The following is a 15,658-nucleotide window of genomic DNA, read 5'->3' on the forward strand; positions in this document are numbered from 1 at the left end:
CGTTTTCTGACCGAGCAGTGTGCGACAGGACCAAGGTAAACGCCCATGATTCAAGCCAAGTTGATAGCCTTCGAAAATGGTTACGGGGTCAAGGTCGTAAGTCAAGGTCAAATGTCCCAAAACTGACTTTGAAAAGTTTGAGTTTAGTTTTCTGTAACATGACCTTGACCTACGACTTTGACCTTTTTAACTTTTCTGAAGGACGTTGTCTCTGCTTTCACCTCAAGCATTAACTTTGATAATACAGTTAGAAATAGGGTCACGGCAAGCATAAACGAAAAGGGCCCGAGATGAATAGGAAGTTTGGACTCAAGGTCAAAGTCAAGGTCACGGATGGTTAAAGGTGACTAGTGGAGGTCACCACGACCTTACACATTGACCACGCCCATTGACTTCCTTTCGGACACGGGCCCTTTGCGTTTGACCCTTTTCTGACCGAACAGTGTGCGACAGGACCAAAGTAAACGTCGATGGTTCAAGCCAAGGTGATAGCCTTCGAAAATGGTTACGAGGTCAAGGTCGTAAGTCAAGGCCAAATGTCCCAAAACTGACTTTGAAAAGTCCGAGTTTAGTTTTCTGTAAGATGACCTTGACCTACGACTTTGACCCAATTATCTTTTCTGGAGGACGTCGTCTCTGCTTTCACCTCGAACATTAAATTTGATAATACAGTTAGAAATAAGGCCACGACAAGTATAAACGCAAAGGGCCCGAGATGGATGGGACGTTTGGACTCAAGGTCAGAGTCAAGGTTACGGATGGTTAACGGTGACTAGTGGAGGTCACCACGACCTTTTACATTGAGCACGCCCATTGACTTCCTTTCGGACACGGACCCTCTGCGTTTGACCGTTTTCTGACCGAGCAGTGTGCGATATGACCAAGGTAAACGTTCATGATTCAAGCCAATGTGATAGCCTTCGAAAATGGTTACGGGGTCAAGGTCGTAAGTCAAGGTCAAATGTCCCAAAAATGACTTTGAAAAGTTTGAGTTTAGTTTTCTGTAACATGACCTTTACCTACGACTTTAACCCAAATATCTTTTCTGAAGGACGTCATCTCTGCTTTCACCTCGAACATTAACTTTGATAATACAGTAAGAAATAAGGCCACGGCAAGCATAAACGCAAAGGCCCCGATATGGATGGGAAGTTTGGCCTCAAGGTCAAAATCAAGGTCACGGCAATATTTACACCTAAAGGCCAATCCACTGATCAACACCAAATAGTATTTTATAGAAAATGGTGGCTTCGCGCAAAAATTAAAGTATACGAAAATTATATTAATTTTTATGAACTGCAGTGTTAGGCAGCTAGTGCAGTGTGTCGGTTTCCGTCTAAGTGTCTTGTTATTCGAGTCGGTTTCCGTCTTAGTGTCTTGTTATTCAAGTCTAATTAGTAAACAAAGCAAATGGCGTAAAACGGATGAAGTTCTCTCTCGTTAGAAATTAAAAGGTCGGTAAAATAAAAAGTTATTGATCGATTCGGCTGAAATTTGGTGTGTGGTCATTGATAGCCCCCCTTAACATCCTCTGAAAATTTCAAGTTCCTACTACCACGGGAACTGGTAGAGGTACGAAAGTGCAATAGCGCCCTGCTCTGTTGTCACTATAGACCCGGGACTGTACAGCGCAGTGGACGCTTACGGCTAGCCCTCGGATCCATTCACTTTTTTTGAATTGTCTGTATGTTTGTGTTTTCCGGAGTATGATGTCCTGTCCGTGTATTTGTTTTTGTGTAAATTTTGTGTGGTGCAGTCCCCCTGCACTTACTAACTTACTATTTGAGACAATTGTATGTTAGACATCTTTCTTTAGCATTTGCAGCTTTCCTCAATACTTGAGTGATAGTTCCTCTCATCTGAGGTTAAGCGCAAGCTCTCCCATTTCGTGTAAAAGGGCAATCGTTTTGGTCCCTATACCTGCTCTAGTCGCTAGTCTTATGACTTTGCTCTGTATTTTATCTAGCTTGCTCAGTTGACTACCGCCTGCCCTGGCATAAGCCAAACACCCGTAGTCGATTACCGAGCGGACGGGTGTTAGAGTGCATCTGTCAGCTCCCCATTGTGTCTCTCTGATGTATTTCATCCTATTGAGGGTTTTGGATGTGCGACTTACGATGCCATGTTATTCTTGAGTCGAACTTCAGGCCAAGGAAGTTGACCTCTCCTTTGAATTCTACTTTTGTGCCGTTCAGATTTAAATCAATTTTCCTATTGCTATCTGTCGGATGAAACATCATTGCTACTGTCTTCCTCTCTAATATTTTGAAAATCCAGCAATGATTGTCTGATTTTCTCTATGTCCTTTGATGCTTTCCAAAAGCAAGATAGGATTGAGGTGCATAGGAAAGAAAAAAGAGTTCACAAATTAATGTATGTACTTTTGAGTGAAAGGTACCTATATTTCTTAGCCCCATGGAAGTGGGTGGGATGGCACCACAGTACAACAGATAACGTAGCACTGAAGTCAGTCAGATCTCAAGACAGTACCACAGATAACATCACCATGGAAATGAGTAGGATAGTACTACAGATAACATCACCATGCAAGTGAGTGGGACAGTACTACTAATAACATCACCATGAAAGTGAGTGGGGTAGTACCACAAATAACATCACCGTGGAAGTTGGTAGGATCGCAAGACAGTCATAGATAACAATCGCATTAAAGTGAGTGTTATCCTGCCCGTCACCACAGTAAAAGATATAATGCACCATGGAAGTCGGTAAGATCCCAAGACAGTATTGTTGACAATACAATTCATGTACAACCCGAAAATCTTTTGAGTTCATATAAAGACACATACAATACACATATATACACACTTCGTACATTGAAAATAAAAATATAATCTGTTAAAGTTAATAAACAGGGTAAAAATTGACATTCAGTAAAATAATAATAATCAGACTTTTTAGAGTATTTACAATTGCTCCTTTACAGTCATTAAACAAGTGTGTCCTTGGGTCAAAAATACAGAGAGCTACATTGCACTATCTTGAAGAGTTAAAATATAACCACAAAAAATATAAAAATAACAAAAGTAGTAAACAATAATGAGTCTTATTTTTTTTGTTTGTGTCACTGTGCTGGGAGCTTAACACACTACACTAGGTATTATAATATCCTCAGTGTTATTAACTCCATTCGAGTATTAAAAATCAACTTTGTCTCATGCACATTACCGATCTACCTACATTTACAATTAGCAAACAGTTAGTTCATTGTTCAATCGTGATGATTATTTACCACTATAACTTCGGCAAAATACAGCCATGATTATCCTTATATAGCTTGGGGAATGGGGACTTATGGCCAACCTTAAATGGAAAAGGTATCACATAATTTCAGATAGTTGCAGAGGACTAGGATAAATGTTTCTAAGAGATTTTCACCCAGTATTAACCCATTTTATTCCCAAAAATATGTCAGATACCGTCCCTGTAAACCTTAAGGATTGTTTATAAATTTTAGTAAATTAATATTAGTAATTATCTTTATAAGATAATTTATTATTTCAATAAAGTACAGTTGACTTGAGCTTAAAATATAACAGTCCATATGCTTCTTAGAGTTATCTGTCTTGTAATTTAGCTAACTTTTCTCTGTATTGATTAACTTCAATGCCTTCCCAATTCATCTTATGTAAAGGTTCCATAAATCTGGCAAATAAATCAACAACAATATTTTTATTCATTGAATATATCTGAATGGGAATCAAAGGAGAGACTTGACCAAAGATTAACTCAGATGCTATTCTAACAGACTGGAATATGAAATCATTATAAAAAATACAATAGTTATGTGTGAAACTACAAAACACAATTAGCATTCATTGATATATATATTCTAGTAACTCTCATAGTCACTGGACTTCAAGCAGAAACATCTAAGGCAGTTAACACAAAATTTGGAGATTACAAATTGGATAATTGTGCTTTTTTTGCAGCCCATCTAGGACTAATCATAAACTAATGAATGAGAATGGAATAGTTGTATGTAAAGCCATTTAGATTCCTTACTATGGTCAGCACTGAAAAAAGTCAGATATTGCCTTTTAATTCAAGGGTAAAAAATGACAGACTTTCTTTTTTTTTTTTAAACAAAATTCAATTTTATCATTGGCACTGTTTTAAGTACCGATAATAAAAACCATACCAAAACATCTATAATCCAACACAACTTTCTCTGTGTGGTGACACTTTAACAGTCAAAATATAACTCTGCAAAATGCCCTGAAAATTTAAAATCTCAAAATTTTGAAATTTCAAAAGATTCTTGAGCAATGAACAATCCTACCAAGCTTTACAAATTCAGCCCAGAACTCTGCCTTGTACCACCTTTCACAAGATCTTACGAATGTGAAAGTCAATGGAGGATATATTCAATATATACAAACCTTTTCATCACATCATTATATACATTTCTTTCTTTATCAGTTAAATTTGTTGATAGAAGTTTGAGATTTTTATCAACTATATCAGAACTGTAATTAAAAATGGTTTAAAGAGATATTAATCTTATTTATTTCAACAAACTTGTTTATAGGAGCATTACCAGATACATTTTAGTAAATACCAGCGGTTCCCATGCAAAGCTACGCTCACATTTTGCAAGAGATGGACAAAGAACAAGCTAATAAAAAAAACCGATTTTTTGTACAATCAGGCGCCATAATCCAGGAAGTTATGGTCTGAAATGCGCGAATATCGAAAGGAACTGGGATCTTTGGGATATAAACAGTTTCATCAAAATCAGACAAAAATTTTGACATACTTTTACATTATTTGAGTACAAGGAGGGGCCATTTTGTCGGGCAGTTTCGTTTTGATTTTCCTGAAATTTGAACTCAATCTTATGGTGCAACAGTTTTTAGAATCAGATAAAAATGGTGACCTCTAGAGGGCCTACAATCTAATATCGTGATTTTTTGTACAATTGGGGCCATAATCCAGGAAGTTAAGGTCCAATATGCACGAACATCGAAATGAACCGAGATCTTTGGGATATAAACACTTATTTTCAGTTTCATAAAAATCTGATCAAAAATTGTGACCTCTAGAGGGTTCACAACCTTGATATCACATACTTTAACACTATTTGCATACAGCTAGGGTCAACGGCCATTTTGTCCAGCACGAAATTCAAACTCAACCATCATTAAACGTTTGCATTAACCAGTAACATAGTGTTGCCAGGCTATGAATACAGGCGACTGTTAAGGGTTCTTTTGACTTTTAGTCCCATCCACTCTCAGCCAACACCAGGATCGAACCCAAGACTTCATCGTCTATAGAGTTTATTGCCTATTCAACCCTGCTTGAATCAGATTGGTTTACTTTATTAAAGTTCCGATGCTCCATTTGCATTTTCACGAAAATATAAAACTTCTCACGCTAGATTATCTCCCAGCTTGGATTCAATTGGATTTTAATAGGCTCATCAGGTTTCTGCATTTCCGATAAAAGATGGCGGCAATGAAATTTCAATTTAACATAACTTTGTAAATACTGAACATAATTAAACCATTTTTGGACTTATATTCCTATTAGATATTCAGCTTTCACAATATTGAAGACTAGTATATTTGGTACTATTAATATTAATAACAGACTTGTATGACCGTCTCTATTTACCTTTCAGAAGAAGTTATTGTGCATGTGACTCCTGGAAGTTCAAGACTATGTTTTAATGCCAAATTAGCTATTTGTATGTTATTGTCCTGAAAGAATAGCAAAGGAATGGAATGAAGTTTAATGCCTCACAATACTTTTAAAACTAGCATATAATTCATTTTTCTATGGTAACATATGAAATTTGCCCGGACAAATTCAATCTGGCAAGAATTTTATTAAGTGTACAAAGGAGGACCTTTGTTGTTTTTTTGTTACAGCTGAACAAATCAGCCACATTTCATACCTTACAATATTTTGCAGCCTTTTGACAATTATCTTTAATTTGATTTTTTGCTGGATGCCATTTTGGTGGACCCGATTCACATAATAAACCCATACCTATTGGTGATGCATTTAATATACCAAGTCCTTTCTCCTGAAAATACATCAATATGTGTGTCATTGTTTATTACATTATACAAGATTGTTGGCTAGATGAACTGCTAAAATAGAAAGTGCTATAATTCTCTAGAAAAAGAATTAGAATTGCCCCTCCCCCTCCCGATTTATCCATGACACCTATCACCTATAGAATGAAAGTTTGAACTTGGATTTCAGAAGCTGAATCTGCTGTTAGGAAGGTAACCTTTGTGTTGAAGGACACCAGCATGTAACCCAGTGGTTTGACAGGCAAATAAGTAACAAAAAATGTTTGTAAGCTGTGATAATTGGTTCAGGTCTTCTAAAAAGTGTGCTCATATTCTGCCAAATGCACGACACCAACCACTTCTCAATAAGGCTAAAATAATTTAGTTCACTATATCTGTAATGTGGTGCTCAAAAGTATTATAACTGTGAACCTCATGAGTACAATAATATTCCAGTGGAACTCACTATGACTTCCTGATGTTCCCACATACAAACTGTGTGATTTGATGATATATTTGGCCTAAAAGCATATTCAAACTAATTTATCAATCAAAATATTGCTTTAAATCCCGTCTATTAGCATCCTTGTTTGTCATGCGACTTGACTGAGAGGAGGTCCAGTTTCAGCTTGTAGCCTACAATTTGTCATAAGTAGCTGTCCATTTACCAAAAATATCAAAGTCTAAGTAAATTATTGGATTATCCTTTGCAAACTTCTTTTTCAGCAATTTAATTACAAAGTCCGCAGTACATTTAAGTCTCTCACAACCTCTAGCCATTTGGTCAACAAATCCAAGCACTAGGTCGTTAAATCCGACAGCAGGAGACAGGCTGTCTGTTAGGGATCTCCTTAAATTTTTGTTTTGTGTCCGTCTCATGGGTGTTTTTCAGGGATTCCAGCATATTAAAACAAAACATGAAATATGGTGAAATATATACATATATATTATTACCTTGAAATAAGGAATATAATCTTGTATTGAACTATCAAACATACAGCCACGACAATAACTTAAAACTGTATCTATTTTAACTTTACTTTTCTCTATAATTGTCCTGTAACAAACAACAAAAGACATTCATCATTTGTTTGACCAATTGGTTCAAACTGGTCTGCTGTCGATCTTACTGTGTCAGTCAGATCACTGGAGTATGCATAATATCGAAGAAGCCTCTTTAATTAGGAAAGGGTATTTATATGAATATTCATAGCTGAACTAGTGTTTGATGATAGTGTAGTAATATGGATGGCAGGATTTGTGCAAAAGAACCCATTTTTTAAAATAATATTATCGCCTTGACTATTTATTCTCCATTGTCAGTACATTAGCTATGGTATGAGTTTATTTTAAAATGCAAATTAAATTCTTTATGCAATATCTTGACAATAACAGGACATTGGGATCTAAGGCCAAGGATAAATTCTATTGTCTATTACACTCATGTGAAGAATATTCCATTCCATATTTGACTTAGTCATGTGGTCATTAGGCTTATTAACCAATCATCATAATATTTGACCAATTAAATAATAGATAGCAAAAGTCAGGGCATATACAATGCTTGAGCTCTGAGCAATTCTTTAGATACCAGGTAGATTTGAGAGAGCAAACACCATGTAGAAATTCTTTAGGAGAGAAGTTGAGGTTCAAGTGGCAACATCTGGGTGGACAGATAGAGTGAATATTTTTATTCCATGCTTGTAACCTATGTATCCATCTTGATATAAAACTGTAGAAACATACTTTTGTTTCTGTCATCTTGTTTGCTAATATATATTTTTGGACTGATAAAAACATATACACAACTTGAGATGTTAAAGAAACGTTTACAGGGTCCTAACCATGAAAGAGAGAAATAGATCAAATACAACCAGAGACAATACTAGATGATAACAAGACTAATAAAATATGTAGCAGGGAGAGTATGTGTCACACGTTGGATATGGAGAGTTTTTGACAGTTTGGCTTTCCACATCTATAGCCAGCAACCCATAGAGATGCATCGTATGACATATTTGATTTAGCTGCCAAACAGTGTATAGCGGTGTAAAGTGTTACAATAGGTTCTCTCTCTGACTACACCCATTACAATCTCTACCTAACTAGTATTACGGACTGGCTGCAAAAGAGTAATGCACCTACATATACGTAATTAAGACATGGTTCACTAAGGATCATACAATTATTTCTTTTATCTCCATGATCTTTATTTTGGATATTAATCACTTGGAACATTTTCTTTATTATAAACAATATTTTATTCATAAATGAATGGGTTTGGAGAACAGGCATGGCCAATTTAACCGCTTTTCTAACATCACTTGGAACATCAGAGGTCATTACTGCGATAAAAACTGCCTTGCTTATTTTAATGTCATGCAAGAAAAATAATAGTACACAAGGAAGCTATGCATCGACCTTCATTTGTATGTCAAGTATAGACCTATATTTGCAAATGAACCATACCTGAAGTTTTCAAGAGGGTATCCAGTTATTCCAATAAATCTAGCTTTACCACTATCCTTAATTTCTTGTAAAGCTGGCAAAGTTTCATTGAGAATGATATCTAAATCTGGAGCAAACTCCATATCATGTACCTGAAAATATAATTAATTTCATCATGAGACTGGGAGAGAAAGAAATAGAGAGAAAGAGAGAGAGAGAAATGGGACAACACAAACTGTCATTTCAGGACTAACATTTTTATTTCACTATGCAAGGGAGGAAACCAGAGGACCTTCTTATTTTGAATTCCAACTGTCAATAGGTTGTCCCTTGCCAGACCCCCCGTCCTGCCACTGACAACAGGAAACCACATTGGAAAATCCCAGTAAACTTTCTTGGCCAACACCAGGTTCGAACACGGACCCCAAGGTAAGTAATCCTTGTGGACCCCACAATGACCTATTAACAAGTGCCTAACTGAGCAGAATAAGTGTGGAAAACTGTTCAAGGGTCATAATTCCTCCAAAATTAGGTCAGCTGTGGCGAATCTCTACTTGATCTGTATCTACCCATGTACTATATCTACTGATAACAGAGAGAGAGGGAGAAATGGATTTTAACGTCCACTCGACACAGGTTAGGTCATTTCGGGACTAACATGTGGTTTAATTTTATTTCAATAATTCGCTTGCGCGTAGGGGTCTTTAGCAGTGGTTGGACAGGCAACCCTACTCCTTGTCACGTACAACCAGGGATTGGAAACCACGCTAGTTAACTCAATGACAGGCCTTATGATACAGCGCGCACGTGCTAACCATTCGGCCATCCCCCCCCCCCCAATCTTACTGATAAGATTACAACATAAACACCACATGTCATGAACCTTGCTGGGGTAATTTTGGGCTTAATTCTTTTTATAAATAATAGTGGGAAATAAAATTCAGTTAAACTTTTGGCCTCTTTAACCATCAATCTATTCATTACACCAACAAGTTCTAGTTTAAATAGTTCATGAGGAGTTCACCAAGATACAAATATCAATGTTATTATTACAAGTATGTGAACTTTGATCAACAATTTCAACATCTGGTAATTACTCATACATCTGCTGACTATAAACATGATTGTGACTCAAACTAGCAATACAGCAATTATCAATTTACTATAGCATAATTTCTATAACACTGTGGCTTGACTTTTTAAAAAAAAAAAAACTGCCCCCCCCCCTTTCCTTCTTATTTTACAGTTGTTCTTGGCTGCAGCCCAATCAAATAACAAAAACTATCTCGATACCATGACTTCCATGCAATAGTTATAAAGTGTATGGTTTCTTAATTGTATGGTATGCAGTAGACCTATTGAAGTACATGTTAAAACCTGAATATTTGATCACAATTTTGGTAATGTCCTAAAACTCTTCTAATTCGTGGGCGATCTCACCTCCCCCCCCCCCCCAAATGGAAGTGATTGAATTCCAACATGGGGGGGGGGGGAATTTCCCCCAGATTGAAAACCACACTATTCAGGCGCGGATCAAAGGGGGCGCACCCGGCGCACGCCCCCCCCCCCACCTATTCTGGCAAGGTGTAAAGTCTGTAACTGATGATTTTGCAGACAAAAAACACTGAAAATAGGGTGGGAGTTGTGTTTAATATTTGAAGATCAGATCCAGGAAATCACATATATGGAGTCTTATCTTAAAAGATTTTCTGGGGGAGGCCAGCCAGACCCCCCCCCCCCCTCCCAGTTGCTTCGTGCAAGCGGCGCTCATAATTCGGGCTTCGCCCTCAAAGTACGCCCCCCTTTCGAAATATCCTGGATCCGCCCCTGCTATTAACACAACACAATATGGTTAAAATTGTAATGTAGATTTATTTAATGATGTTATGGGAGGTTGGGTGATCAAGAGGTCTGACGCGTGCGCTTTAGATTATAGGGCTTGGTTTCGGTCTCAAGTTTGTATATGACTAGGAGAATGGTCATCACATTTCAATTTGCAAATCATAAGACTATAAGACTAATATATTATTTTATATGTACCTGTATTATATCAACATAACCTATTCCCATTCTCTGTAGACTTTCATCTATACTTCTCATAGTTCTTTCACGACTAAAATCAAACATTTTCTCTACATCAGGTTCATATCTTCCTACTTTAGTTGCTACATAGAATGACTCACGGGGTATATTCTTAAATGCCTGCAGAAAAAAAAATAGTATCAATATTATTATCAATATTATTATTATTATCAATTTGTGATGAGACAAAGTTTATTAAATGAATTGCTTCTGTAAGATAAGACAACTCAGGGGTTTTACAACAACTCAACTGAATCTAGGTCATTTTGGCACTAACACATTGTCCATTTCTATTTCAATAATTTAATTTCACACACGTAAAAGAGTTCCTGACAGTTGGAATTTGATACAAGAGTAGGCTGTAGTGCCACTGTGCGGACAAAATTTCTCTCATTAGCACACTACAATGTACATGGCGCATGCCAGTCTTCTAGCCCGCCGTTGCAGAAAAGTAGGATGTCAAATCCAATTTCATTTCATTTCAATGTTTCAAGGGAACAATTAAGTGGAGAATCTGTAGAATTTCTTTTACTGTGGCTGGTTTGTATGTTGACAAGAAATAATTTGAAAATGAAAACAGACTTTTTCTAGTATAAAATCTGTAAGCCAACTTATCAAACCAATACAAACAATCATCCATAATTGCTATTTTAATGTAGCAATGATTAATGAGCTAGGTGTTAATGCTTATTACCACTGCTTTGGAAAGTTTGTAACCAACCTGTCCTAATACTGTTTCTGATTTGCCATTACCATACCATGGTGCTGTATCTATGTAGTTAATGCCTTTCTTGATAGCTTGTGTTAAAACTGCGATACTTTCACCATCTTTAGTTGTTTTATATACACTGGCCAAACCAGCTCCACCTAATACAAACATGCATATAATTATTATATGAAGGAATAAAATGGAACTTTGTTTCCTGGATTTAAAAATATTAAATAATTAATTTAAGTACAATTTAGCCGTTACAGATATACAAGTAGTCTAATGCAAATGAGGATTAGTGGCTTTAATGAAATATGGATCCTAATATGGTACAAGACTGAACTAATTACGAATGGTTGGGACTAACATATTATTATTATGGTGTGTTTCAATATTGCGGGATTCAAATGTTGGAAAGGACTGAAGTACCCAGGGAATACCTGGGATCAAACTCATAAATTGCATAAATAACAGCTTTTATGGTCTACAGCGCATGTGTTCGAGCCCTGCTACACACACACATCACTCGACCATGCATGGACACTGTTAACTAAGAGTTGATTTAATTCCTATTCACAGCATTGAGTAAAAACAGAAAAAAAACTAACCATAGCCAAGTTGTGATATTTGTAAACCAGTGTTGCCTAATGTTTTATATTTCATCTTTGAGACAGCGTCAATGTCATGAAAACCTCTTACATATGTAGAGACATCCATTATTACTGAAAAGTAAATCTTATAAAATGTGCTTTGATTAAACTGAAATTCAAGGTCATATGACTTAGAAACTTTACTGATAGAAAGAAAACAAATCAGAGTGAAATATAAATTTTATAAATGAATTTTTTTAGTGTCTAACTTGCAACAAGACATTTTGACACAGCTCTCTATATATAGCTAGTATATATAATATTGTATAACTTACATCAGAATAAAGAGCAGACGGTATTAGCTTATGAGATGAAATGGGGTTTAATAACATTCTATTGTTCTGCACCGATTGGGCTAATGAAGATGGGCATACGCCATACAGTGTGCTATGAGGTAATTTTGCAGTGGACAGTCCGACAGTGGGCAAAAAGGTAGACACTCTAATATGAACTTAAAGTGGCATTATGGAAGATTATATAAAAAGCTGGCAGTTCTCACTATATTAGTTAAAACTCTATATAATGATCCACTTTGAACCGAGATATTAGCATTTGAATTTTAGGCCTAGCCTCGATCATCATTACTAAAGTCGGTACGATAAAAAACATAGTCTCGATTGTCCATTTTTGGATTAAATCATCAATGAGCGTTGAGTAGGAAATCAGATTCAAATCCAGTGAAAATCCGATACATAAAATGGCATCGAGAGTATATTAAGGTCGTTGCTTCATGTTAATAAATATCTAATCAATAGTTTGTATATCATTTCAAGACCAAAGAAAGACCTGCAATAGGCAGATTTAGCTCTTGCATAATGTATGCTTAAATTTATATTTAGAAATTTTTACAGGAAAAATTAAATACAATTAACATTGTGCTAAAATAACATTGTCCTTTTTTCAGAGGTTTTGTTGACTTTTTCATGAACAGAGGAAAATTTATCAATTTAATAACATATCAAATATTTAGTTCCTTTGGTAGTATTTTGTTGCTACATGCATCACTGATTTTCAATTCAAAACATCTAAAAATTAAAAAAAAACCCCCAAACTTACATATATTATAAAAACTTTCTTAGCTTTTATCCTCAACTAATTATATCATATATCCTTAGATTGTATTCTAGTACAGTTCTCTGATATATCTATGTTAAGAAAAAATAAATATGAAGTCAGCTGTTGAATAGTGTAACATATTGTTGCCTATACAGTATTATAACTAATTAAACTAAACACATATCCACATATAGCCAATTTCTTACTGATCATCAGCTTAAGTTCAACAGTAGTATATGAAGAAACATACAGCCAGTTATATGTAATGTCAGTATTATGTAATATCAACCAACCCAGTCTATAGGTTGTAGCAGTCATACATTAAAAACCATTATAACAATTAATAGATTAACAGGCCCGGCGGGGTGGGGGTGGGGGGTCTTTAGCCCCCGCAATAATTTGGCCCCATGTACACTTTTCTCCGGGTTATTGTATACGCAAGTAATTATGCCGTTAGATACAATGAAGTCTGATTTTAACATAGAAGTTAGACTTCAAAAACGTAGGCTTTCGGAAGAAAACACTGTTATGCTCTATACCGATCCCTGGGTTGAGAGACCCCTAGTTGCAAGCAAAGGCGCACGGGCTCGATGAATGTAAGGGGGACAGAACCTGAATTACCCCTCCCCCCCAACCCTCCCTATAAAAAGAAAAAATTAATTGCGGGTTACATATGGTGTGGCCGTTCGTCTGCGAAAGGCGAAGGAGCAGAGCTTCCCATGTCGACCCCCCTCCTAAAGTTAATTTGGAAAATTTGACGGTCGCAGACACGTTATCCTGGCGCGAACCGTGATAGTGGGAACCTAGCAAGCATTAAGGCGGTTGTATTAACATCTTCTATTTCTATGTAACACTTCACTGGTTTGCGCAAATAAAATTGTCAGACAGTTTATGCTCCTATGTTTAAATAAAGAAGACGATGAGTGAATGTGTATAAAATCAACGATAAATAAATTCATTATTTATACATTTGGAGCATGACGTAATTTTTAAATTTTTTAAATCTATACATAAAATAATCCTGTGATGCATAGGCGTACGAGACCATCCCGTGAATACAGATACTTCAAATTTAATCACCGTAATTGCGTTTTTCTGCTGTTCTAGCCCAAGAATTAAGCTACTTCAAAGTTTCCAATCGGTTTTCAACCGAAATCCCACTCTAAGCCGACCCAAATTCCAACCATCCAATCAGGCTGTTGCAGCTGCATTCACAAAACATAATAGATGCCCGAAAATTGTCACACAAAATAGAGTGACTCCAGACAATCTATAGTCAATGCAGTATTCAATAAAAAGGAAAGTAAAATTAGTGTGTTATTAGATTTCGGCTTTCGGGCATTTTATTTTGCCAACTAGATGAAATATTAATTTTTGTTTTCACTTTACCCGTCTTCCCGAAAGTTAGGGGGCACATTCCTACCAACTTTTGATCCTTAACACTAGTTTAAGTTTCATCTCATGAATCAGACAAAAATTGTAGCCTCAGGAAGGTCCACAAACTTCATTCATATTTCACATTTTGCTTAAAAGGTAGATGCCAATGTGCACCAAAATTGAACTCATCCAAGAGCTAGTGATACTCGTTTTAAGTTCATAATCGGATAAAACATCTGACCTCTAGGTGGTCCACAACCTTGGTATTACATGCTTTTATATTATTTGCGTAAAGGAGAGTCATGGCCATTCGGTCCGATTTTCAGGAAATTCATAATTATGATGTAACAGTGATACATTTGAACGGTTTTGGAAATAAGATAAAAATGTTGACCTCTACAGGGTCCACAAGCTAAAAACGTAATATTTCGTAAATTAGGGATCATAATCCAGAAAGCTACGGTCCAATACGTGCCAATATCGAAAGGAACCCGGCCTTTATATATATCAAAATAATTGGATGAAAATTCAAACCTCTTCATCACAACATGGGTATTAAATGCTTTTAAGGGTAGCGGCCATTTTGTCGGGCAGTTTGGGTCCGATTTTCACGAAATTTAAACTCGGCCGTAATTATGGGGCAACGGTGATATAGTTGATCGGTTTTGTCAATCAAATAAAAACTGTGGGGTCTAGAGGGTCAACAAGCTAAACATGTCGAGATCTTTCGGTTATAAATATACATTGTCAGTTTCATCAAAATCGTATAAAAATTGTGACCTCTAGAGTGTTCACAATCTTGGAATTATTATGCATATATTTGTCAAGTTCAGCATCACAGGAAGCCACCATCCATCGAATGTGCTTGCATAGTAAAGGATTAAGAAACATTGCTGAGTAATTTCTTTAGCCAGAAAGCGTCTCCAGATCACCAGGAGCTTCCGGGGTCTAGGCGGGCCCTTGACCCTCGCCTAAAGTCCTAGGATAGCACTCCCCCCCCCCCCCAAATCACAATCAAGAATTGCTTCCACCGGCCCTGGATTACTAAAATACTTACCTCATCCAGAAACAATATTCACAGTGAGTAGGATCCCAAGTACAAATAAAATCTAATATACTATCAGCTAGTCATGAATGTAGTATTTTTTATAATGTGTATATAACATGTATTTATAATGTGTATATTATCAGTGTTTCGATGTCAATGTTCATTTAACAATAATAAAACAGCTTTTTGTATAGCTGTGCCTCCCGATGATATCATACAAAATTGGGTGTCTACTGGTATAATA

At 36.3% G+C, this 15,658-nt stretch overlaps 1 protein-coding gene across 2 annotated transcripts; it reads right to left on the minus strand.

Moving 5' to 3' along the window:
* Positions 1-2,830: 2,830 nt before the first annotated feature.
* Positions 2,831-15,514, minus strand: LOC126831473 (uncharacterized). 2 transcript variants are annotated; one of them, XM_050561991.2, is made up of 11 exons: positions 15,424-15,514; positions 12,990-13,078; positions 11,892-12,005; positions 11,296-11,441; positions 10,533-10,694; positions 8,514-8,644; positions 6,999-7,101; positions 5,921-6,052; positions 5,638-5,723; positions 4,401-4,487; positions 2,831-3,663 (listed from the first exon to the last, which is right to left on the minus strand). In XM_050561991.2, exons 3-11 carry the CDS (start codon positions 11,998-12,000, stop codon positions 3,576-3,578), a joined length of 1,044 nt encoding a protein of 347 aa, XP_050417948.2. In that variant the 5' UTR covers positions 12,001-12,005; positions 12,990-13,078; positions 15,424-15,514; the 3' UTR covers positions 2,831-3,575. The 2 variants fall into 2 exon arrangements, with proteins under 2 accessions (XP_050417948.2, XP_055959368.1); XM_056103393.1 differs by lacking the exons at positions 2,831-3,663; positions 5,638-5,723 and having other exon boundaries at positions 4,404-4,487; positions 15,424-15,506.
* Between the last annotated feature and the right edge of the window lie 144 nt (positions 15,515-15,658).

This window comes from Patella vulgata, chromosome 9 (assembly GCF_932274485.2).
Source record: "Patella vulgata chromosome 9, xgPatVulg1.2, whole genome shotgun sequence".
NCBI lineage: Eukaryota > Metazoa > Mollusca > Gastropoda > Patellidae > Patella > Patella vulgata.